The sequence below is a fragment of the Arachis duranensis genome, chromosome 2 (assembly GCF_000817695.3).
Source record: "Arachis duranensis cultivar V14167 chromosome 2, aradu.V14167.gnm2.J7QH, whole genome shotgun sequence".
Lineage (NCBI taxonomy): Eukaryota > Viridiplantae > Streptophyta > Magnoliopsida > Fabales > Fabaceae > Arachis > Arachis duranensis.
Genome location: NC_029773.3, coordinates 4,166,586 through 4,190,414, shown reverse-complemented (window position 1 = coordinate 4,190,414; position 23,829 = coordinate 4,166,586). Strand labels below are relative to the sequence as shown.

The following is a 23,829-nucleotide window of genomic DNA, read 5'->3' as shown; positions in this document are numbered from 1 at the left end:
AGTAAAAAAATGGAGGGATATTGAACAAGATGCCTAAGATAAACTTTGTATGATGAACATTTAAAGTGACAAATTCCTTTACATAAAATTAATGAACTGTAATAACTTTCCTAAAAGACAAAAGAATAAAAATCTATCAAAGAATTTGGCTTGATCATGCTACTTTCTCCTTTTTCACCTTCCTTTGATTCCTAGCCACCAATTTAAGAATCTCATCAATGAGAATAACAGGTGCTGATATAAGAATCACCAAAAACCACTCATTCAAGCTAAGTGGAACAACACCAAACACATTAGCAAGGAATGGAGTATAGAGTATGAGGCAATGGAGTCCAAATGATATTGACATTGCTACCATAAGCCAAGGGTTCCTCCAAGGTGGAATCTTTCTCAAGCTATTCTCTTCTGAGAGGGCATTTAGGGAATTGAACATCTCAATTGCAACCAATACAGAGAGGGACAAAGTCATAGCCTTCACTTTGCCAACAGAGAAGTAGTCACATGGATTTGAGAATGTTATTGCTCGGCCGCCACTGACTGTGAATGGCGTGGCCGTGAAGTTAGGCCACGAATGGCACTCTCCCCAGTTGAGAAGCTGGGAGAGTTCTATGATTGTATGGCCATCACCAACAAGATTGATGCCTAGAAAAGAAGCTTGAGTGTACCACAAGACAAAAATTCCAACTGTAGCAATTCCCACATAAGAGCCAATAACCTGCAATAAGCATTGTAGAATTATTCTTCAAAATCAAATTGATGAATTTATGAGACTTGATCATAGACTTCAATAAGTATTGTATGTCATATTTGTTATGCATAAGTTTAGTCCTATTAGCTTAAACTTTTGGGAAGAGTGGTTTTATAACACGGTATCAGAACTTGTATGACTGAAAAATCTAGAGCTCGATCCTTATTAAACCGCCAAAAGAAAAAAAAAATTTCAGCATAAAGCAGCAACGCAAAAGAATATAACTTATCAATTTAGAGATATAATCATTCATATGCTTCCTGTTATCAGTATCAGAGTTTATTCTATCAGGCCTAATTCAATCAAGCGTGCCAAAACATAGCCTAAAATGAAGGGAACTGAGAAACTTACAAGATAGCGGACAAGAACCCAAGAACTTATGAGAGAATCATTGCTTTTCCGAGGCGGCTTGCGCATGATATCAACATCAGCAGGGTTGAAACCAAGAGCTGTGGCAGGTGGACCATCAGTGACCAAGTTCACCCACAGGAGCTGCACTGGTATCATGCATTCTGGGATCCCAAGAGCAGCAGTCAAGAATATTGAAATAACTTCTCCAACGTTTGAGGATATCATGTACCTGTTAATGTTTAATAAATTTTAGTAAGGACTTCTTGTGTAGATCAACCAAAACCAGAAGTAAACAAATTCCATAAAACATACCTGATGAATGATTTCATGTTATTGTAAATTGCGCGGCCTTCTGCTACGGCCGTGACAATTGTACTAAAATTGTCATCTGCTAGCACCATATCTGAAGCTTCTTTAGCAACCTGCAATATTTATCAGACAATGTTAGAAATCATCATATCAAATGAGAATAAAACAGTTGAAAACTCCGTTATGTTATACCTCTGTCCCAGTTATTCCCATGGCAATGCCAATATCAGCAAGCTTGAGTGCCGGCGCATCGTTCACTCCATCTCCGGTCATTGCAACTATCTCCCCCATGTCCTTCAGCAACCTCACAATTTCTTGCTTGTGTCTTGGCTCGGCTCGCGAAAAGACCTTGCCTCCAGGTCTCAGCAGCATCTTAACTTGTTCTGAAGGAGGAAGCGACATGAATTCTTTACCTGTTAGGCTTTGTCCTTTAAGGTCCTCATCTTTGGAGAACAAACTGATTTCTCTGCAAATAGCCTCTGCTGTTGACTTGTTATCACCAGTTATCACCATAACTCTTATCCCAGCTTCCTTACAATCCTCAATTGCTTTATGAACTTCCTCGCGTGGAGGGTCCTAATCAAGAATACCAAAATAGTCTTAAAGATATTCAGCAAATATCTGATTGGATGACAGTGTAAAACTTTTTCTATAGAGAATAACAAAACGAAGATTGATTGATCGATTGATCGATTAATTGGTATAATTAAAGATATTCAGCAAACTTACTCTTAGACCAACAACACCAACAAAAACTAGATCACTTTCAATGGCTGAGTAGCATGCTGGATCAAGCAATTTGTTATGAGAAGGATGAGTATCTGCATAGTAGTCCGAAAACTCTCCTAACTCATCCTTGTACGCAAATCCCAAGCAGCGCAATCCCTTCGAACTCATCTCCATGAGTCTATGTAGAAGCAATTCCCTGCATTGCTCATCTATTGGAACCAGAGATCCATCAGCTAGTTGCACATGTGAGCTTCTCTCCAGTAAACTCTCAACAGCACCCTGTGATTCAACTATTTTAGAACTTAAAGGTCCAAATCATGTATCTTAATTATGCAGCAGAATAACCAACAAATCACCTTTACAAGAAGCCTATTTTCACCATCCGGTTCGCGAACAATGACACTCATTGACTTCCGAACGCGATCAAACTCCAATGTTGCTACCCTCTTGGATCTTCTATTCCACCAGTCACAACAACCTGTACAATAAGAATTAAAAAGTACATTGTTATTCTTAGGAGAGTTGTACTTTGGCAATTTATTTATTTTTTCACTAATTGGTCCATTTTCCGTACCTAACTTCACAGTACTGTTGGATTCAACCATGTTGTTTTGTGAATTAGTAATCTTGTTTTTTGACTTTGTATCTGGAACTCCCATCTTTTCAACCAAGACTTTTAGTGCTGCTTCAGTAGGCAAGCCTGTGGCGCGAAAAAGGCGCCCATCGAAATAAATTCCAGCATCATTACAAACTGCACATATTTCAGCCATGGCTTGAAGGTTGGCATCCATGTTAAAGCAAGTCCAGTCAATAATTCCCCCATCTTTTGGATCATAAGTTGTGCCTTCCACGCGAATGACTCGAGAAGCATTGGTTCTCCCTCCTAAAGTAAAGAACTCTGTCACAGACATTTGATTCGTCGTAAGAGTACCAGTTTTATCCGAGCAAATCACAGTAGTACATCCCAAAGTTTCTACACTTGGAAGCTTTCTAACAATTGCATTCTTTTGTGCCATTTTCCTTGTACCAAGTGCTAAACAAGTTGTGATAACAGCAGGCAGACCTTCTGGTATTGCAGCCACTGCGAGTGCAACGGCGATTTTGAAATAGTATGTGCACTTCTGGAAGGAAAATTTGATGTTTGAGGGAAATCCATCAACAACATCCCAAGAAAGGAAATTCTTGTAGTTTATGATCCAAACAACAAGACAAACTATACCAATTGCAGTGGTGAGCCTATTACCAAATTCATCTAATTTCTTCTTCAAAGGAGTGTCACTTTCCTCCAGAGAAGCCTCATGTATCTGCTTCTGTATCTTCCCAATTTCGGTGTTCATTCCAGTGGTGATAACAATACAAACACAACTCCCATTGACAACTGTGGTTCCTGCAAAGACCATATTCTCCTTGGCCTGCAACTCACAATCATCCAAGAAAACAGGACTTGTTCCTTTGAGAACTGGCATTGCTTCTCCGGTTAGCGAGCTTTGCTCGGCTCGCAAAGTTGAAGTTTTCAAGGCTGCAACTCTCATGTCAGCAGGGACCTTATCTCCGACGCGCAACTCCACAATATCACCGGGAACTAGCTCTCTTGCAGGCAAATCCGGCACAAAATTTCCATCCCTTAACACCTTTCCAGATTCACATTGCAACTCCTTAAGAGCTTCAAGAGCCTTTTCAGCATTATTCTCTTGCCAAACTCCAACAATGGCATTAAGGACTAGAATCAAAATGATTACAAGTGGTTCCACATAAGCTTCGAATCCAGATTCCCCCGTTTCGCCTCCATGAAAGTAAGCTAAGATAAATGATATGAATGCTGCAATCAAAAGTATCTTTACCAGTAAGTCATCGAATTGTTCTAATACCAATTGCCATAATGGCTTCCCTTTCTCCTTTGCTAACTCATTCCAACCATACTTTTCGCGCCTCCTCTGAACCTCGGAAGTGCTCAGACCCCTTTCGAGTTTCACTCCATACTCTTTCAAACACTCCTCAACAGACCATGACCATGCTGGAAATGGTTTCTCCTCTATTGGAACTTCCATGGACAAGTTAGCTAGAACTCAACACTGAAAAATAAAAAGGCATTTGAATTACTTTCACACAAGCATTTCGGTGAACAGATCAGATGCAATGTTAAATTGGACAAAAACATTTAACAGAACCAAAGATTTTCTGTACTTTCAGGATGAATTATAGTTCACAAAGTAATTAAATGCAGAAATTTATAGCTCTTCAAGACCCAAAAAGGGACAAGAACATCATCTTAATCTTATCATCATTCATAAAAAATGTATACAACTAAAAGGGCAACAAGGAAAATAATTACTACATACCTCAACCACTGACAGACAAACTCATACAAAACAACATAAAGGGTTGTCTAATTTATGTGAAAGGAACAAAATTTGTACTAATATAAGAAAGCGACGAAGTTGAAAATTCTGTTAGCTTGGAAAGAAAGCAAAGTTAAAGCCCATGAATTGGAATTTTCCAACAGTTAGGAGGAAACCTTTTCTGCAAGAAATGCAACTGTGAAGACTGAAGACTAAGACTAATACTTACATATTTGTTAGTAGTATAAATATAAATATTGTGTTTGAAAAAGAATGTAAGAATGTGTTGTGTTGTTATGTTGGGAGTGAATGAGAATTTAGAATGTGGTTCTGATGCTTTTTCAAATCTTACTTCTTCTTTTGTAATGATAACAAATGTTCAAAGTGGAGACAGTTACTTTTTAGTTTTTAGAAGTTTTCTAAAGAGGAGTTAATGGGATTATGGGACGCGTGAGTTGGAAGTTGGAACAAAACTGCACCACCCACTATGCTTTTGACCTTTTGCTGGATGATATTTGAGTTTTTTTTTTTTTTTAGGTTAATTTTGATGCAAATAGTGTAAAATATTTTATTTAATAGTTGAATTATATCTATTTTTTATTATTATTATTAACATAATCTAATAAAATTATGAAAGAATAAAAAAATAAAAATTTTTATTGCATGTTATTATATATTATGGGAGAACAATGCTATTTAGCCTATTATATTAACTACTAAATTGATTTTGAGTTTTAAAATAAGCTGAAAAAATTCTTAGACGATTCTTTTAGAGAAAGATAAACCTAACTAATTTAAAAAAATAAAACAAATTTTGTTTTTAAAAAATCTATATAAAGTATAAATCTTCAAATATTTATTTATCAGTTTACTCTTCTCTTTCCTAATATAATTTTGTTACTTTTCATGTAAATATTTTATATCGAATATTAAGATATATGATAGGTTAAACGAGTGTTGTGGCTTATATAATGCATGGAAACAGCTTGCAGCTCTCTCTACTACCTATTGCTTTCAGATTTGTCAAAGATGCAATAATAACGATTAAAGATTAAGTAAATAAATTAATGGTAATAATTGAAAGTCCAAACCTACCAAATTGTCGTTACAACAAGAATACTATTAAACAAACAATAAAAGTTAAACCGAGGAAAATAAAGAGTGGTAATAAAATTGTGAAAGAATGAAAAAATAAAAAATAAAGAAAAATTATTATTGTGTTTAATAAGTATAATAATTTAAAAAAATAACAAATAAAAATAATATAAAAATTTAATAAGTGGAACAAGGTTGGTGCATGGTGGCTGCAGGTATTAATAATGCAAAAAACAAAAAAGCAAAATCAGTGCCAAAATAGAATTGTCTTTGTTTGAGATTAAGATTAAACAATTAGGACTATAGAAGACTGGTTTCTAGTTTGAAAATTTATTTGTAGTGTTAACATAAAGCTCTTGTTAGAGTCAATCATAGTACAATTTGGATCTTTTAAAATGAAAAAAAAAAATAAAATATTCAATATATATTATTGGTCACATAAACTCTTTTTAGGTTGGTCTCTTTCATAACAGCTTTTGACCAAAAATACACATGTCTTTCATTTATAAGCCAAATGGTCCCCTCATGACTTTAAAAAAAGAAAAAAGAATTAACTATTTTAATTTATCTTTATTTTATTTCCTAAATATGTTTTATTTCCATTAAATAAGTTTAAATCATATCATGCTCAGATACTAAGACACATTATTATATTTGAAATGTGTCAACTTTCTTAGATATGGAAACTTCCATGTAACTTCTTCCCCTTTTCCATTATCTAAAGCTACCAGGTCTTGTTTTGTACTTTGCACTACACAAGCTGGACCAGCTTCAATTCCCTTAGTCAACTTGAGTTTAGTAATTTCTAATTTCAAATGAAAGAATCTTTTTTATTTTTTATTTTTTTCCTTTTGACTTTTATTAGGATGAAAGCAAAGGGATATTGTTTTTTAATAGTCATTATTAGAAATTACATGGAAACACCCATGTAAAATTAGTAAACATTTCATATATGTAGCTACTGATAGAGTGGTGGGTAAGCGTGGAAAAACGCTTGGGCATAGACTCTTTTTTATTTTTCCAAAATAATAAAAATAAAGACAATTTACTTATTTAAATTGTTTTACTCTCAATATTATGTAAATATATTGTTACAGAAACTGATACGTAAATACATTGATTCACATATCTACATAAATCGTTATTGGCAGTAACTGTTTACAAAAAAACAGAAACCGCTAGTACCAGTCGCGGACAACGGTTTATGTTGGTTGGTGTGCGTGCGTAAATCGCTGGTGCCTATAGCGGTTTACGTTTAGTGTGTTTCATTGGGCTCCCTACATAAACCATGGAGAGGCCAAATATGGAGAGGTAGAGTGTTATTCACAAATGGATGGGGAGGATAGTTTTGTGGCTCTGGTCCACTGCTCTGGAAAAATTCAAAAGAGCAAAAGGCATGGTGTGAAATTCACAGATAGAGAACCGGTTAGTATTTTTATCCGATCTTTGAGTACATTGGCAGAGATTAAGCTCAGCATACTACAGAAGCTCGGTACCCGTGGTACGAAGCTGGTAAAAAAGTTGTTTTACAAGATTCCCATTATCGTTGTGTCAACTGGTGTGAGATATGAGACCTTTGTGATAGGGTCGGATTAAGACCTACAGGTCTTGTTTCACTGCAGGCGTAGTTTTCCGGAGGTGAAGATACCTGAGCTGTTTGTGAAGCTGGAAGATCGTGTGGATAGCTCCGGAGCATCGGCACCGGATCCAACCACAGTCGGTGGTGCCTCGACATCAATGCCTGTGGTAGCAGCGGTAGTTCTACCTCCCGAGCCCGAACGTGCTGGGGCTGTTCATGCAAGTGTGTCTCATTGTGTGCCTAAGGTTGAGTTTGAGGTCGGACCGGATCGAGTTGAGAATGCGCTGTGTGATGATGATTCCGATGAGGAGCCGGTCGATATTGGTGGGGACAGTGATGATGATATACCAAGAGGTACACGTACAGCCCATGGAGGTGCCGGTTCTGGAACACAAGAGTACCCTCCGCACCTGTCGTCTTTGAACTTGGAAGCCATCGGCCAACACCAGAATGTAGAGGCAACATTCGATGGGCAGGGTATGCATGATGGGACAGGTTTGACTGAATTTCAGATTGGCCAATCGTTCCAAAGTAAGGAGGAAGCTGTGCTGAGCGTAAAAGATTACAGCATTCGGCGTGGAGTTGAGTACAGGGTTATGGAGTCAGACAATCTAAAATACCAAGGGAGATGCAAGGAGTTCGGTAACGGGTGCACGTGGTTGATTCGGATAGTCATGCGGAAAAGGAAGAGCACATGGGAAGTTAGGAGGTACAACGGACCACACACGTGTATAGCCACATCGATATCGAACGACCACAAGCAGCTTGATTATCATGTGATCTGTGCGAGAATCTTTCCATTGGTTAGAGCTGCTGCATCGGTGTCGATTAAGGTGTTGCAAGAGGCAACAGAGGCAACATATGGTTTCAAGCCTAGTTATCGGAAGGTGTGGTTGGCAAAGCAGAAGGCAGTAGCACAGATCTACGACGGCTGGTACTAGCGGTTTCTGTTCTCTTGTAAACCGCTACTGCCAGTAGCGGTTTATATAGATATGTGAATCAATGCATTTACGTATCAGTTTCTGTAACAATATATTTGCGTAATATTGAGAGTGAAACAATTTAAATAAGTAAATTGTCCTAAAAATAACATAATTATAATATTAATAATCATAAGCCAATAAATTTATGTTAAACTTATAATTTGTTCAAGTCGATACCTGAAATTTCAAAAAGTGCTTATTTAGATAAAGATGAATGGGGTATCTATTAGTTTGGTAGGATAGATCTTTGAAGGAGATTGTATCTATAAATGGACTCCGACGTTTAAATTAGAGAATTAAAAAGGAAAAAATAATGGATCTTTTTTATTTTTTTTAATAATTGAGAGAGTAAAGTGTGATCTTTTACCATTAGTTTTATAAGTGGGACCAAAAATAAGAGTAAATAGTCAAATTGGTCCCCGAAAGATAGCCCGATCTTCAAACAAGTCCCCGTAAGAAAAAGATAATAAAATTTGTCCCCGAAAAATTTAAAATTGGTAACGTTAGTCCTTCCGTCAGTTGGATGATGACGTGTCACGTTAAGTGCCACGTGGCATATGATGACGTGGAGGGCTAATGCCACGTGTCACAAGATGATTGGTTGACATGTCAGATCGGTGACACCTGGCATGCCACGTGTCAGGTCAGTGACACGTGGCACTTGACATGTAAAAAAGTTATTTATAATCAAAATAGTCCTTGAAAGTTCAGACGTAAGTCATTTTCATCCCTAAAATTTTAAAAATTAATCAAATTAGTCCTTATATAATTTTTTTATTTTTTCTTGATATATTAAATTTAAAATATTTTTTGATACTACTAATTTTAATAGAAATGTAATTGACAATAAAAAAATTAGTAATTGTATCTTTTCTTCTTAAAAATTTGTTCAATAAAATTATCTCTCTCCTCTAATTCTTGTCAAAATCTCTCTTATTCTTTTTTATTCTAAAACATTTTTCTTACATTATTACATTTTGCTGGAATATATATATACTCAAAATTGAAATGTATATATTTGTTACCTTAAATAAAGTTATATGCTCAAAATAAAAATTTATGTATGTTAACCTAAACAAATTTAATAAAAATTTATACATCTTTTTTTTCATTACGTTATTACTTTCATTTAGATTAACATACATAAATTTTGATTTTGAGCATATAACTTTGTTTAGGTTAACAAATACCTACATTTCAATTTTGAGTATATATATATATATATTCCAGCAAAATGTAATAATGTAAGAAAAATGTTTTAGAATAGAAAAGAATAAGAGAGATTTTGACAAGAATTAGAGGAGTTAGATAATTTTATTGAACAAATTTTTAAGAAGAAAAGATACAATTACTAATTTTTTGATTGTCAATTACATTTCTATTAAAATTAGTAGTATCAAAAAATATTTTAAATTTAATATTATCAAGAAAAAATAAAAAAAATTATATAAGGACTAATGTGATTAATTTTTAAAATTTTAGGGATGAAAATGACTTACATCTGAACTTTCAAGGACTATTTTGATTATAAATAACTTTTTTACATGTCAAGTGCCACGTGGCATGCCACGTGTCACTGACCTGATACGTGGCATGCCAGGTGTCACCGATTTGACATGTCAACCAATCATCTTGTGACACGTGGCATTAGCCCTCCACGTCATCATATGCCACGTGGCACTTAACGTGACACATCATCATCCAACTGACGGAAGGACTAACGTTACCAATTTTAAATTTTTCGGGGACAAATTTTATTATCTTTTTCTTACGGGAACTTGTTTAAAGATTAGGCTATCTTTCGGGGACAAATTTGACTATTTACTCCCAAAAATAAATATGAGAGAGAGAACAATAAAAAATTAAAAATTATACTTTACACTCTTATTTTTTTTTTTTACAATTAAAAAAATTTATTCCCCTAAAAAGGATAAAAGGTAAATATATAGAGTAGAATGATTATATCTGGAAGAGTGATAAGACTTCTTTTTATAGGCTTTATTAAGTTATCTTATTTTTGTGGAGGAAGGTTCACTTCATATAATTTTAAAAGATAGTTAAGAGGTAAAACTATTAGAAACATTTCACATGTGCCAGCCGCTTTATTGGCATAGCAATGTACCAGGTATAGTTCGGTAACTCATAAGAATTTTGTCGTGTTATTAGGTGTGTAATGTGTTAATGTTCATGAAGTGACCGTAAAAAGACGATAAATGACAGTTCATGTGGTGCGGTTTTATGGACAACTGTTGTAGTAAATCAGCTGGGAGTTGATGACCTATTGGAATACAGGCCTGAAAACATAATGGACAAATAATGAAAAAATTTGATGTGGCTGAAGTTATTGGACACAAATATAGTAAAAGAACTTGACCAAAATAAAAAGTCTGTAAAAGATTTATTATTAAAAAAAATAAATGATATTGTTGTAATATTATAAAACTGAATAATTTTTATTGGAATAATCATTAGATTAAATTTGTTATTGTTAATTATATTTATTTTGCATTCAAATAAAATAAACTATGTGACAAAAATATATTTAGTATATATTTGTGTATATTACACGCTAAAATATTTTATAAAAATAAATAATTAGCTACTATATATATATATTTATGTATAAATATATATTATTTTATTCAATTTTTTAATAAAATTATTATCACCTGAATAATCATATTTAGTATAGAAAAAGAATCAAATTTGTTATAACCAGATAATTAAACTTTTTCATAAATACTAAATATGTATTTTTATATAACTAGTGGCTGATTTTTTGTATTTATGTATGTAATATAATTAAAAATAATTTGACATACTTTTTTATATATCAAAATTAATATTAGTACACAAATTTATAACTTACATGAATTTAAGTCAAATATAAATTAAGCACATGGATATAAAAATAAATTTATGTAAACGAACATTCTTTTATTTGAATAAAGTATTTTTTTTTAGTTCACAATATTTATTTTATCTTAACATGCATTGTCTGTACTATTTTATTTTATTTTTATGTCTTTAATAAATATTCTCTAAACAATGAATAATATTAATAATTTAAAATTATTGCTCATACTATTGTTATTTAAATATCCTCTTAATAATGAATACTAAAATTCAATACCACAATTTATATTAGAAAAAATAGACAGAGATGTAATTAAATTCAATTTATAAAAACTGTATAATTATATATTTATTTTTTTAATTTGTATTTTATTTAAATAAAAAAATTCATTAACCAATAACCCAAACACATTTGACTTCTGCCTCTAACATTATATTTAGCTGATCCAAGTCCAACACTAACTTAGCTTTTCACACCACTACAATATGAGCTGCTTTAAATGTGCGCCATCATTTATACAAAGGCATCAAGCCACATATAAAAAAATCCACTCCTCGGTTAACGAAATGGCTGGTACTCATCTTACGGTGTTCAACATATTCGCATAAACACATCAAAAAATGCCTTTATAATCTCCACCACTAACTTATTTTATTCATTATATCCACGGTAAAAAATTAAAGAATACTAATATGTCAATAAAGTACAATGACATAATGTGAAACTCTTCCAAAATAATTATCTTATCTTTGAATACACGTTAAATGTGTTTAATGTGAATATATTAAAGGTAGAAACTCACATGCAATATTTTTATGTAAAGTTAATAATGAAATATTATCATTTAATCAAATTTGTCAAATTATCTAATAATTTTTAAGAGTAAACATATTAAAATTAAATTTTAAAAAATATTGAAAACTTTTGTTTTTGTTTAATTGAAAACTTAAGTGGGAGAGCCCATCTAAAGAGTAATGTTATCCTTTGGGCTCAAATTGGGCCAAACTGTAGAAGATTTTAGGGTTCCTGAATTTTGGAATTAGGTTTTTAAGTAAAATCAAAACCTCACAGAACTTCAATTCTACCATCGTAGTCTTGGCCGTTGGGATAATTGGTTTATTCCAAACTAAGCTGAAAAAGGCGCACACCAAAAATTCCAAGCTTTTCCCCATTTTCGGGTACGCTTTTTTCTCCTCCGACCTCTTCCTCCTCCCTTCACATTTTAGGGTTTGTGTAAATATTGCAGAGGTAAAAATCTAGGCGATGAGGGTTCTTAAGTTTCGGGAAATTTGGATATTTCTCTGTTCTTTGGTTTATCTGTTTCTAGGTTTTTTCTTTTTTTTTGTTAGTTAATTGTTGGGTTGATTTTGAGTTCTTCTGTTTGATGAAGGTTAAGAGAAGAAGATGAGGCCTGTTTTTGCTGGGAATTTGGAGTATGATACACGACAATCGGAGCTGGAGCGATTGTTCTCAAAGTATGGAAGAATTGACCGCGTTGACATGAAATCTGGTAAATTTTTTTTATTAATTCTGTAATGTGCTAAAAAGGTTTGTCGATTGGTTATTTGGTTATGAATGGCTCAAGTGCACGTTTCAAATTTTCGAATGTATTAGCTCTAGTGTCTTTCAAATTGCGATTTTGTTTAGCTCAAATGCAATTTTTCGTTTATTTGTGTATCTTTTAATGCGGCATTCTGAATGATCAATTTCATCGGTGGTAGTTGCTTGTGTCGACTAGGGAATGTGAATGATGAAGATTTTTTAATAGTAACTTTCATTAGTGAGCTGTGAAGTGGGTTTGTCACTCACAAGAAACCACATTTTGTAAAAATATGATTGATGTTTGATCTAAACAGGCCACTGAAACCTAAGATATTGCAACGGCGATATTTTGGATGTGGCGCAGACATATGGGTAGTTTTTGTGGCTTGAATTGCCTAGTTCGGATAACCGGTTGGAAAATATATGAAAAATCACCAAAATTGTGCAATGTCTTTAGGGAAATCCTCTGGATTTTTAAGTGTTTGTTTTGACGCAGGAACTTTCTCTAAGGAAAAATACGTTGAGGTTCTATCTTTTGGCTCGCCAACCTCTGCAATTTTCCTTTTTGGAAGCGAACCTTCTTGCTTGCTTGCTCTCTGCATTTTCATACCTGATTCTTCAACACTCACTTACCTCATCACCCAACACTTGACATCCATCAGAATGTTCATAGGGGAACCATCAATCAATCAATGAATTTATTAAGCCATGCCTAGCTTCAATGCATATAGGGGATCAATGTACTATTTCTGAATTCACTTGTGCTGTCTGAATGGAGAAGCATGCTTGGCAGTCACAATATCAGATCTGAAATTTGGATTTAAACCTTATAATTGCAATCATGATTTTGTCCATCATTCCACGCCTCTCTACAGCTTCTTGTCCATCAGACCCCCACTCATATTTTCAGGTGTTGTATTCCTTTGTTCCTGACAGGGAAAAATGATTTCCTGATTTGGCTGATTTACTTCTGGTGAGGGATAACATGCTTGAAGCATTTCATCATTATTTATGTCTCTAATACTAGTTCTGTTGCAGGTTTTGCTTTTGTCTATTATGAGGATGAGCGTGATGCTGAAGAAGCAATTCGTGCACTTGACAATTTTCCATTTGGCTATGAAAAGCAAAGGCTCTCTGTTGAATGGGCTAGGGTATGGTGCTATTTTTTTAAGCATGTTCTGTTGTATTTACTTCTTGATGAGATTGTCATTTTGTCAGACCAAAACAATGTCCTATGTAATCTGTGTTGTCTGTTTGTTTTACCATTACAGGGTGAACGTGGGCGTCATCGTGATGGCTCAAGGGCAAACCAGAAGCCGACAAAAACCCTATTTGTGATCAACTTTGACCCAATTCGTACTAGAGTTCAGGATATAGAAAAGCACTTTGAACCTTATGGGAAGGTTCTTCATGTTCGAATTCGTAGGAACTTTGCGTTTGTGCAGTTTGAAACACAAGAAGATGCTACGAAAGCTCTTGAGTGTACGAATATGAGGTCAGTGTTGTGAATTGTGATACTGCGATATCTATTGGTAAGAATTTGCTGGTTTCTTGTGCTAATGCTATGTATAAATAATGAATTTCTGGTCTCATTTTGTTTGCAGTAAGATACTGGACAGGGTGGTGTCTGTGGAGTATGCACTGAGGGATGATGGTGATAGGGGTGACAAGTATGACAGTCCGAGACGGGGTGGTTATGACCGATCACCGAGTCCGGCCTATCGCAGGCGGCCAAGTCCTGACTACGGTCATCCACACAGCCCTGTGTATGATAGATATAATGGACCAGATAGGCGTAGGAGTCCCGATTACGGCAGGCAGAGGAGCCCAGATTATGGCAGGCACAGGAGTCCTGATTATGGCAGGCACAGGAGTCCTGATTATGGCAGATACCGCAGGTATAATAATGGCAGGCACAGGAGTCCTGATTATGGCAGGCACAGGAGTCCTGATTATGGCAGGCACAGGAGTCCTGATTATGGATTTGGTTTGGCTTTGCAAATAGCTTTGTTGTAAGTCCATGCCAATTGTGGCTATATGAATTATTATGAATGCATATATTTGATTATTGGATAAGCTGCCTTTTTTCATTTCAAGTTGTTGGGTTTTACTAATTCCAGGACCTCGAGATTTCATGGTATTTTTTAGTAGTATTTCTTAAAGGATTAATTACTCTGTTGGTTCCTATAGTTTTGTGAAATTTTTAATTAGGTCGCTATATTTTTTTTCCTTTTAATTGAGTTCTTGTACCAAAATTCTTTTTTAATTGGGTCTCTATTTTTTTTCCTTTTATTTGGGACTCTGCACCATTTTTTTTACTTGGGTCTCTATAAAATTAAGTCAATTACTGCTAACAGGGACATAATTTTAAAAAAATTTGGTGTAAGGACCCAATTAAAAGGAAAAAAAGTATAGGAACCTAATTGAAATTTTTGCAAAACTATAGGGACCAATATGGTAATTAAACCTTTCTTAAAGTACCAAAAATGTATATGATCCTTACTATTCCATGAATTGTAATTGAAATAATTAAGATATATATATTTTATCTATCAAATTATTGATTACAACATATAATAAAGATTTTTTATATTAAATTTTACCAAAATCGGATGAATATTAATAAATAGGTTAAATTATACAAGTAGTCCCTATATTTTTATTGAAATTGCAAATAGATTCTTACACTTTAAAAGTTTGTAATTGGGACTTTGAAGTAAATTAAAATTTGTAATTGGGTTCCCACTAACGTTTAGCGTGAATGAAAACGTTAAATATTATTTTACCAGAATGCCCTTATTTCTCGTAACGTTCTAAAGAGTCACTTTGAAAGAGAAGATAACGATCTCTCATAACGTTCCTCTAGTATCTGTGTCTCTTTGTTAGGGTTGAAGGATTTTTTCGAGCTGTGATGAACCCAAACCAATTGTCCGAAGGAAGCTCAACATCCAGGAGTATGAACAAGAGAAGACATCGATGCTTCTGTGGGAAGGAGATGGTGGTGCTCTCGTCGTCGTCGTTTATGAACAGCCCAAGTAGGAGATTTGTTGCTTGTTGTAAATTACCAAAGTGTAATTTTTTTGAGTGGATTGATAGATATAAAGAGGTGATGGGAAAGGGGAGAAGGTCTCACTGCTTTTGTGGAGATCTGCTGACACTTCGAATCTCCAGTACTGTGATGAACCCAAACAGAAGATTTATATCCTGTCCCAGTAGAAGATGCAAGTTTTTTGAATGGATTGATGAAGAAGACATGGCTGGGGCTCAATCTCAATGCACCTAACATAGAAATCAAACGGATGGATGCTCAAAACATGGTGGAGATTTTGTAAGGTTGGATGAATCTATATGAATGCTACACTAGTAAAGGCACAAGAAAGAAAGATAGATAGATTAAATATAGAGATAGGACGCATGGAAGCAAGTGTAGGAAAATTGCATTCTGATTTTACATTGCTCCAACAGCAATTGGCAGAGTGGAGAGTGACATGAAGAAGCAGAAACAATTGCAGAAGATGATATTGAGTTGTGTGTTGGTAGTAATATTTGTAGTGTATTGGTTTAACTAACTTTGACGAGTTAGGAGAAAAAGTGTATCTGTAGTGTATTTGAATAGTATTTAGTGTTGAATGTAATCATCTTTATTTATCAATGACAAGTGATTCTGAAAAATTATTTGCATTCATTTCGTCCCTTTGTAGAAAGCTCTAGTAGACAAAATACAGAATAAAGTAGTTAACATTCATATTAAATAATAGTAAAAGTGGTCCCTCCAAAACAGCAAGCCACATGCCTAATATAACAAAAGCAACAAAACAAAACAAGCATCTTAAATAGTGTTTGACAAAAGTGGTTCATAAGCCACTGACAGTACATGGACATAGGATATAATAAAGTTCACAGCCACAGCCAAAAAACTAATACTACTAAGTCATAATTATTTAAAAAATCTAATCTGCTGTGAGGTCTACGGTTTCACTTGGTACAGCCTTTGCTTTCCTCACACCTATCTTAAGTCTTCCACTGCGCCTTACACAAAAAATTTGTCTTAGACAGTAGTGGAGCTGTGGACTTTGTTGGAGTTGGTTCAGGTTGTGGTGGATCTGCTGGAAGAGGCAGTGGTGGAGCTGTGGAACTTCTTGGATTTGGTGGAGGCAGCGGTGGAGCTGGTGCAGTCACTGGTGGAGCTGGTGTAGTCACTAGTGGTGGAGCAGTTGTAGCTGATGCAGGTGGTGTAGGTGCAGGCTGAGAAACAGCAGCAGCAGGAGTAGCTGATGTAGATTTTCCAGGTCTGGATCCTCCTCTGCCACGTCCCCTTCCCCTTCCTCTTTGGCTAACAGTAGCAAATCTAGTTGTGGAGGTTGCAACAGTAGCAGGAGCAGGGGCACTACCATGAGGAGCAGGTGCATGAGCACTACCCTGAGGAGCAACAGTTTCAGATCCAGGATTGTTTCCTGAAAACAAAAACACACAGGCTAAGTGATAGAGTACAAAATTACCAAACTATGAAAGCCAAGATTTAAAGGCAGATACTTGTGATGTCTGGATTGGGACAATGTCTCCTATTGTGTCCATATTGGCCACAGTTGCTGCAGGTAACTGAAGTTTCACTCCTCCTCAGTTTTGTTTGTGATCTATCCTCATCGTGCTCTGTAATCCTTACTCTCCTAGGTCTTCCAGGCTTGACCCTAAAAATTGGAGGTCTAATTGTGTCAAGTTCGACCTTTGGCCACATATTTTCACCATTAATTGGATTGATTGTTGTCCCATAGCATGTCAGATATGCTGCTGGTGTGTAATAGTTATTGCAGTAGTCCTTAGGGTTATCTCCTTTCATGAAGATTGCAGAACAAGCATGCTGACAAGGCATGCCAGCCAGTCCCTAGAACCTACAACTACATGAACCGGCTAGCAAATCTACAATAAACCTCTCTTGAATCATCCTATTTTTATGTGAAACCTCATACTTTAAATCCCCAGCCCACCTAGGTTGCCATTCCATAGACCTTCTACATATGATGTCTAACCTCTTTCTAGGCTTGAACAGTATTTTTCCCATGAACTTAGCTCCCCTTTTCTTCTTCTCAACAAACCTCCCCATCCAATAACATCTAATCCACTCAAACATGGTCAAAATGGGCTTGTCGCGAGCTTCCAAAATTCATCCATTAAAAGCCTAAAATATGTTGTTCATTAGCATATCACTCTTGGCATATGGAGTGAAGTGAGATTTAGTCCATACCTTTGAATCCAGGACTGCCAACTTGTCATAACACTCTCTATTTACCTCTTTCAAACGATCCATCTTTCTATTCCACTCCTCCACATAAGTTGCTTTAGCAGTAGAAAGTATCAAGTCCCTTAAAACTGTACCCCCACCAAAAGCCTTCTTACAGTTGGCATAGAGATGTCGAAGGCAAAACCGATGCTCCACCCTCGGAAGCATTTCATGAAATACTTGAAGCAGCCCCTGCCAAGTGATCAATGGTCAGCTGAAGTAAGAATGAAATTCATAGAAAATTATAAAATTAAGTTCATAGAAAACTAAAATTAATATCTTGCCTTTTGCTGGTCTGACATAAAGACCCATTTCTTATTTGTGAAGTCTCCAATGTTCTGAAGTAGCAACTCCAAAAACCAGGCCCATGAATCCTTAGTCTCTGCCTCTACTGTTGCAACTGCTAGGGGAAAGTAGTTATCATTAGGATCTCTGCCCAAAGCAACCAACAATTGTTGTCCATGATCACCCTTCAGGTGGCAACCATCCAGTCCTATAATAGGCCTACAAACAGCCAGGACCCCTTTCTTCACAGCATCGAGACACATGTACATTCGTACAAATCTTGGTTGGATTGTTGGACAGGGTCTATCCAACTTCTGCTTCAATGTCAATCCAGGGTTTGCTCTCAATACCTCTACACAGTAGTCTCTAATCCTCCCATATTGCTGCACTGCCTTCTCATGCACAACTTCCCTTGCCTTTCTTCTTGCTCAGTAAGCCTTCCACACAGATATATTTGCCATGTATTTATCTTGAATTGTTTGAATTACAGTCCCCAGCTTCATATCTTCTCCTCTACTTAAGTTATTCGTGATTTTCTTAGCAATCCAATTGCTGGATGCAAGACGGCCACCGAGTTCCTCCCACAAGTGTGCTTGCTCTTCAATGTATTCAATGTAACATAGCCAGATTTTTCTACTTTACTTGCAAATGCCATCCATAGACACTCTCCGCCTAAACCCTTGCATTTGACTCTGCATCTAACCGGATCATTCTTGACATATCTAATGTCCCTCCCATTCAACAATAGCCTCCTTAATAGCCTCCTTAAACTCAGTCCCCAGCTGAAACTCATAATCAACACTCATGTCAGCTTCATTATATTTAGGATATCTCTTTCTTCTTACGGGATCATTAGAATCTCCATCATAGCTGTCCAATGACTCTGTATCATAACCTGAAGAAATATCTCCAACATCAATTTCTGCTCCATCTTCAGTCACCCCTCCTGTGTTATTTTCCACACCAACTCTCACATCAATATTATTATCATTTGTTCCTAATGAGCCACTGTTACCTCCGAAGGCATTTGGATGCTGACCTTGTTAGTTTTCTTCTTCAACATTGAAGCCAAAATAATCCTCATGATCACCATCGTCAACACTGTCATCAAACCTGTTATCTTCACTTAAAGACTCTGATTGACTTACCACTTCTACTTCAACTAAATCATTACCACTGTACTCACCATCAGAGGGTATATAGTCCTCATCATTCGAGGTTATCTCAACCCCATTTCCTTGTCTACATCCACTAACCGCATACACATGGTAGTGTTTAGTCTCTTGTTCCACTACAAACTTACCCATTCTCATTGCATCTCCATCAGACTTCAGCTCCCTAAGACCATCCTTCAATGCAACTCTAGATTCGTTTCACCAAATTTTAGCATTACCTATGTATCCAATTTCTTTCAGCGCTGCAACAATTTCTTGTAACGACCACTCATCTAACTCAAACTGCAACCCTTCCACTACCATTCCACCAAGGTATTCTTTCCTTCCTTTCCTGCTAACCATCTGACCACCATGGTGAGATCAAGGGTAATCACAGAATCTCCCATCACTACCAAAAAAAAAGATTTATCAGAAAAATTCTAACTACAGTACATACTCTAACCTCCACTGGAAAAATAAAAATAAAAAATGGAATCAAACCACAACATTCAACTCACACCTGTGAACAGACTGGGGGTTAGGAACTCTTACCTGTTTTAGTGTTGCTTTCTTGCACATATAACTCTTCAACTACCAACAATGTCAATCAGAAAGCAACTCCACACAGTCCGAACCACACTCAACGATCAATTCCAATGATGGAAGGGAAGCATGAGCAGAGACATATTCTACTGGAGATGAAGCACGAGGATAATGAAGGGTCTCAGTGGGTTTTTGGCCATTATAGAATTTGGAACTAAGAAATAACGAGCCTTTTCTCATTCCAGCTTCTGCACGTGCAACTCACATGCTCAAAGGGTGAATATGCTGTCGAATATTCTGTTAAATCAAAAGGAGTTTGAACGGTGAGGACCCAATTACAAATTTTAATTTATTTCAGGGATCCAATTATAAATTTTTAAAGTGTAGGGACTAATTTGTAATTTTACTAAAAATATAGGAACTAACTGTGTAATTTAACCTAATAAATATATAATTGAAAAATTTTTATTTATGTATATTTAAAAAAAATACATTACATTCAATAATATAATATTTGCTTAAACCACTAGTATTCTCTTATTAATCCAGTACTAGCAGTCGGCCCGCGCATCGCAGTGATTAATCCCAATAGTTATTATACGAAGAAAATATGATCTAGAAAAATAATTATAATATAAAAAAAAAACATGCATTGTTGTCCTTAAAATGAAAATGTTGGAAATGTCTCTTAAATAGGTTGATAGTGAAGATATTTGTGGTGTTAATATCCAATTGTTGTCTTTAAAATGAAAATGTTTGAAATGTCTCTTAAATAGGTTGATAGCTAGGATATTTATGGTGTTAATATTCAATCATTTATGTGTTATTATTATAATATATTTTAATTAAATTTAAATATGTATGGTTCTACACCTGCTAATTAATATTACAAACCATAAATATATAAGCATATATGATATCACGTCATTGTTGTTCAAAGAAAACATGTAATGATTCACTTCAATAATGTTAGTAGTTGGAGTCAATACTGTTCGATTTTGAAGATGCTTGATATTAGTGAGACTTTTAAGTAATCACTATAAATAACTTAAACAATTGCCTCACTTGAAAGAAATTATTTATCAATAGTAAAGAAAATATATTGACAGTGAAATAATTCTTTATGATTGACTTTAGTTATTAAATAAAACAAACTCCAATTTTATAGTACCCGTGTATAAAAAAGCATTGAATCATTGTGAATTAAATAATATGCATTAATAACAAACATAATTAATCTTAAGAGTATTTATCCAAATTGGTTCCCAAGAAATTTTGAGATGGACGTTTTGGTCCCCCAACAATATTTAATTATATTAGTCTCCAACTTTTGTAAACGTCCATCACTTTAGTCCTTATGTTAGTTTCCTATGTGAAATCCTAACGGTGGAGTCCAACGTATCACGTTCAGGTGATCAGTTATCCGTTAAGCGCCACGTGTTAAATAAAGACGAATTGGTCCCTATTCTGAATGATGCTAAACGTTGCGTTTTGGGAGTAGGGCACGAGGGTGTGTGTCGTTTCGTTAGCTGAGTGGCTCTAAAGGTCTATTTTTGTCTTCCTCCCCCAAAATAAAATTACAACCAACGCCCTCTCTTCCCCTAGGTTTTACAAAGAAAGCCACCACCACGTGAACCGCTAGTCTTCCAACGACCTCTACTGACATTGTTAACTCAAGGCTTTGTACCAGACGAAGTTATTGTAGAAGAAGGTTTTGCCGGTTTATCGGTCTTCACCAGTCAGGTTAGTATATCTATTCTCTATTATGATGCGGATGGTATAGTTGATCGTCGTTGCAATTGTTCGAATGTGTTTACCTTGTGTATCTGTTTTGGTAGTAGAAATTAGTTACTGAAGAAAGTGTTTTTAAGTTCTTCATTACTATGAAAATCAGTTACTGATAAGTGACGTAATGCATGCATATATGAGTTTAACATTAAAAAGATTCAATATTTTGTGGTAAATACACTTTATACATTGATTAATCTAGTTATCACAATTAGAAAATCAAAGTTTGAGCAGTTGTTGTTTAATATGAAATTGTTCTGTATAATTTTGCGTTTTGGTTTTGACATTTTATTCCATGTTTATGGATTGCAGATGACTGATTGGCTTATCCATGTCTTTCAACATGGGGAGAGTTTTGTCAAAGATAACAAGGGTGAACTTCTTTACATTAATGGGAATGTAAAGAGATTTTCTCCATTGATCTTGATTTAGTAAATTATTTTTATTTGGAGAAAATGTTTGAAGAGCTTGGCTACCATGCATACAAGAAGATGTATTGGTATGACCCAACAACTCCTAGTTATGAAGTACGCCTACATCCTATATATTGAGACAAGGAAATTAGAGAGATGTGTGACAAAAAGAGGGAAGACAGAGAGACGGATGAATTGTGTCTGTTCTTTGATCATCCAATTATGGAAGATGTTGATTTTGAGGACCTTGTTAGGGATAGCAATGATACTGATGAGCATAACAAGGCAAGAAAACCAATTTCTGACAATGATAGCTATGATAGCTATAAAAGTGTTGAAGACGAGGCGTGTAAACCCCCACCTCCAGGCTTTGAGGATGATACCGATGATAGCTATGATAGCTATGAAGATGAAGGACTCATGAAGAAAACAAAGAGCAAAGGTGGCAAAAGAGATAAGAAGGGTAAGAAGAAAGCTATTGGAAAAAAGGATAATGCAAGAAAGATGGCGGTTGAAAAAAGGGATAATGCAAGGAAGAAAGGTGGGCCTAAACAGACTACTAGGCCCAATGACAAATCTGGGCCCAATATAACTGCTGGGCCTACTCCTACTACTAGGCTTACTCCTACTGCTGGTGGATTAGAATTTGGTGTTGGACAGGGTATAGCAGAGAAAGAAGATGACATCTTTAGTGATGAGTCTAATAGTTTAGGATTTGAGTCAGAGGGGTTTGATACACCTCAATCATTAGACAAAGGGGGAGATGATTTTGACTGGCCCCAATTCAATGAAGAAATAGATTTTGGTGATGTTCAACTCCAATTGAACATGGAGTTTGCCACATTGGAGCAATTCAAGCATGCCTTAAAGGACCATACTATTGCTGAAGGAAGGAGGATTTTTTATGTTAAAAATGATAATAGAAGAGTTAGATGCAAGTGTGCAAGTGGGGAAGAGAAGGCCATGATTGCAAAGGCAAAGTTTAAGGCTAAGTGTAAGGCTCAAAGGAAAGAGACTGATGCTGCAGAAGCGGATAACTCTGGAGAAAATCAAAAGGAATCTAATGCTGAAAACAATGGAGGATCAGGAATAAAAGATACTAGAACAGTGAAGGCAAATGCTCTGGCTACAGAAGTTGCAACAATGACCAATCAGACTGGAGGGAATGGAATTGCTATTGTCCCTAGCAGTGATGATAATGAATGTCCCTGGCTGATCTATTGTGCCTGGAATAGTGCTAGAGGGTGCTATCAGATTAAGACGTATGAGCCTAAACATACTTGTGCTAGGAAATTTGGGTTTAACATGGCTGATCAAAAATGGGTGGCTGATAAATTAGAGAAGAGGTTATTGACCCAACCTCACATGACTCATGGCGAAGCTTTTGATCATATTAAGATCGACTTTAATGTGGTATGCAATGACAAGATGATTTATAAAACTTTAAGGGTTGCTAGGGAAAGTTATGTTGGGAATGAGAGAGCTCAGTATAGAAAGTTGAGAGATTATCTCACTGAAATTCACAAAAGTAATCCTGGCAACACTGCATTGCTGGAAACAACCCCCACAATTCTGGGTTCACCGCCATTATTTAGCAAACTGTATATTTGTCTGAATGGGTGTAAAAGGGGGTTTAAGGCTAGTTGCAGACCACTAATTGGGTTGGACGGATGTCACTTGAAAGGATATTATTGGGGACAACTGTTGTCTGCTACAGCTCAAGATGCAAACAATCACTTCTATGTGATTGCCTATGTGGTGGTTGACAGTGAAACAAAACAAAATTGGAAGTGGTTTTTACAAAGTTGAAACAAAACAACTTATATTGAAATTTGG

The 23,829-nt window shown here is 35.5% G+C and overlaps 3 protein-coding genes across 7 annotated transcripts in view; 2 read left to right on the top strand and 1 right to left on the bottom strand.

The window, feature by feature from the left end:
* Positions 1-34: 34 nt before the first annotated feature.
* Positions 35-4,788, bottom strand: LOC107472928 (calcium-transporting ATPase, endoplasmic reticulum-type). 3 transcript variants are annotated; one of them, XM_016092454.3, is made up of 8 exons: positions 4,653-4,788; positions 2,712-4,209; positions 2,494-2,615; positions 2,138-2,416; positions 1,601-1,984; positions 1,412-1,521; positions 1,100-1,328; positions 35-715 (listed from the first exon to the last, which is right to left on the bottom strand). In XM_016092454.3, the coding sequence occupies exons 2-8, from the start codon at positions 4,183-4,185 to the stop codon at positions 155-157; spliced, it is 3,159 nt and encodes a 1,052-aa protein (XP_015947940.1). In that variant the 5' UTR covers positions 4,186-4,209; positions 4,653-4,788; the 3' UTR covers positions 35-154. The 3 variants fall into 3 exon arrangements, with proteins under 3 accessions (XP_015947940.1, XP_015947939.1, XP_015947938.1); XM_016092453.3 differs by having other exon boundaries at positions 4,555-4,696; XM_016092452.3 differs by lacking the exon at positions 4,653-4,788 and adding an exon at positions 4,477-4,575.
* A 2,071-nt stretch (positions 4,789-6,859) lies between these two features.
* LOC107473004 (uncharacterized) lies at positions 6,860-10,450 on the top strand. The gene is made up of 3 exons (XM_052257700.1): positions 6,860-6,882; positions 7,194-8,084; positions 10,327-10,450. The coding sequence occupies exons 1-3, from the start codon at positions 6,860-6,862 to the stop codon at positions 10,448-10,450; spliced, it is 1,038 nt and encodes a 345-aa protein (XP_052113660.1).
* Positions 10,451-12,011: 1,561 nt separating this feature from the next.
* Positions 12,012-23,829, top strand: part of LOC107472929 (serine/arginine-rich splicing factor RS31) — a 34,449-nt gene continuing 22,631 nt past the window's right edge. Inside the window, exons 1-5 of one of the 3 annotated variants that reach the window (XM_016092455.3) lie at positions 12,012-12,168; positions 12,381-12,500; positions 13,571-13,683; positions 13,804-14,027; positions 14,137-14,430. In XM_016092455.3, coding sequence (XP_015947941.1) covers positions 12,395-12,500; positions 13,571-13,683; positions 13,804-14,027; positions 14,137-14,430 — 737 coding nt within the window. In that variant the 5' untranslated portion in view covers positions 12,012-12,168; positions 12,381-12,394. Of the gene's footprint in view, positions 12,239-12,380; positions 12,501-13,570; positions 13,684-13,803; positions 14,028-14,136; positions 14,431-23,829 lie in introns of all 3 variants that reach the window. The other 2 variants (XM_016092456.3, XM_052257118.1) reach the window with 2 other exon arrangements.

Bases quoted from the DNA above. Each gene is read 5' to 3' on its own strand.
- LOC107472928 (XM_016092454.3), bottom strand. From the start codon at position 4,185: ATGGAAGTTCCAATAGAGGAGAAACCATTTCCAGCATGGTCATGGTCT. The intron at 2,616-2,711 runs GTACGGAAAATG...CTTATTGTACAG, and splicing joins CAACAGTACTGTGAAGTTAG to GTTGTTGTGACTGGTGGAAT. The intron at 1,329-1,411 runs GTATGTTTTATG...AAACATTAACAG, and splicing joins AACATGAAATCATTCATCAG to GTACATGATATCCTCAAACG.
- LOC107473004 (XM_052257700.1), top strand. From the start codon at position 6,860: ATGGAGAGGCCAAATATGGAGAG. The intron at 6,883-7,193 runs GTAGAGTGTTAT...GTTTCACTGCAG, and splicing joins GAGAGGCCAAATATGGAGAG to GCGTAGTTTTCCGGAGGTGA. The intron at 8,085-10,326 runs GTACTAGCGGTT...ATGTTCATGAAG, and splicing joins GCACAGATCTACGACGGCTG to TGACCGTAAAAAGACGATAA.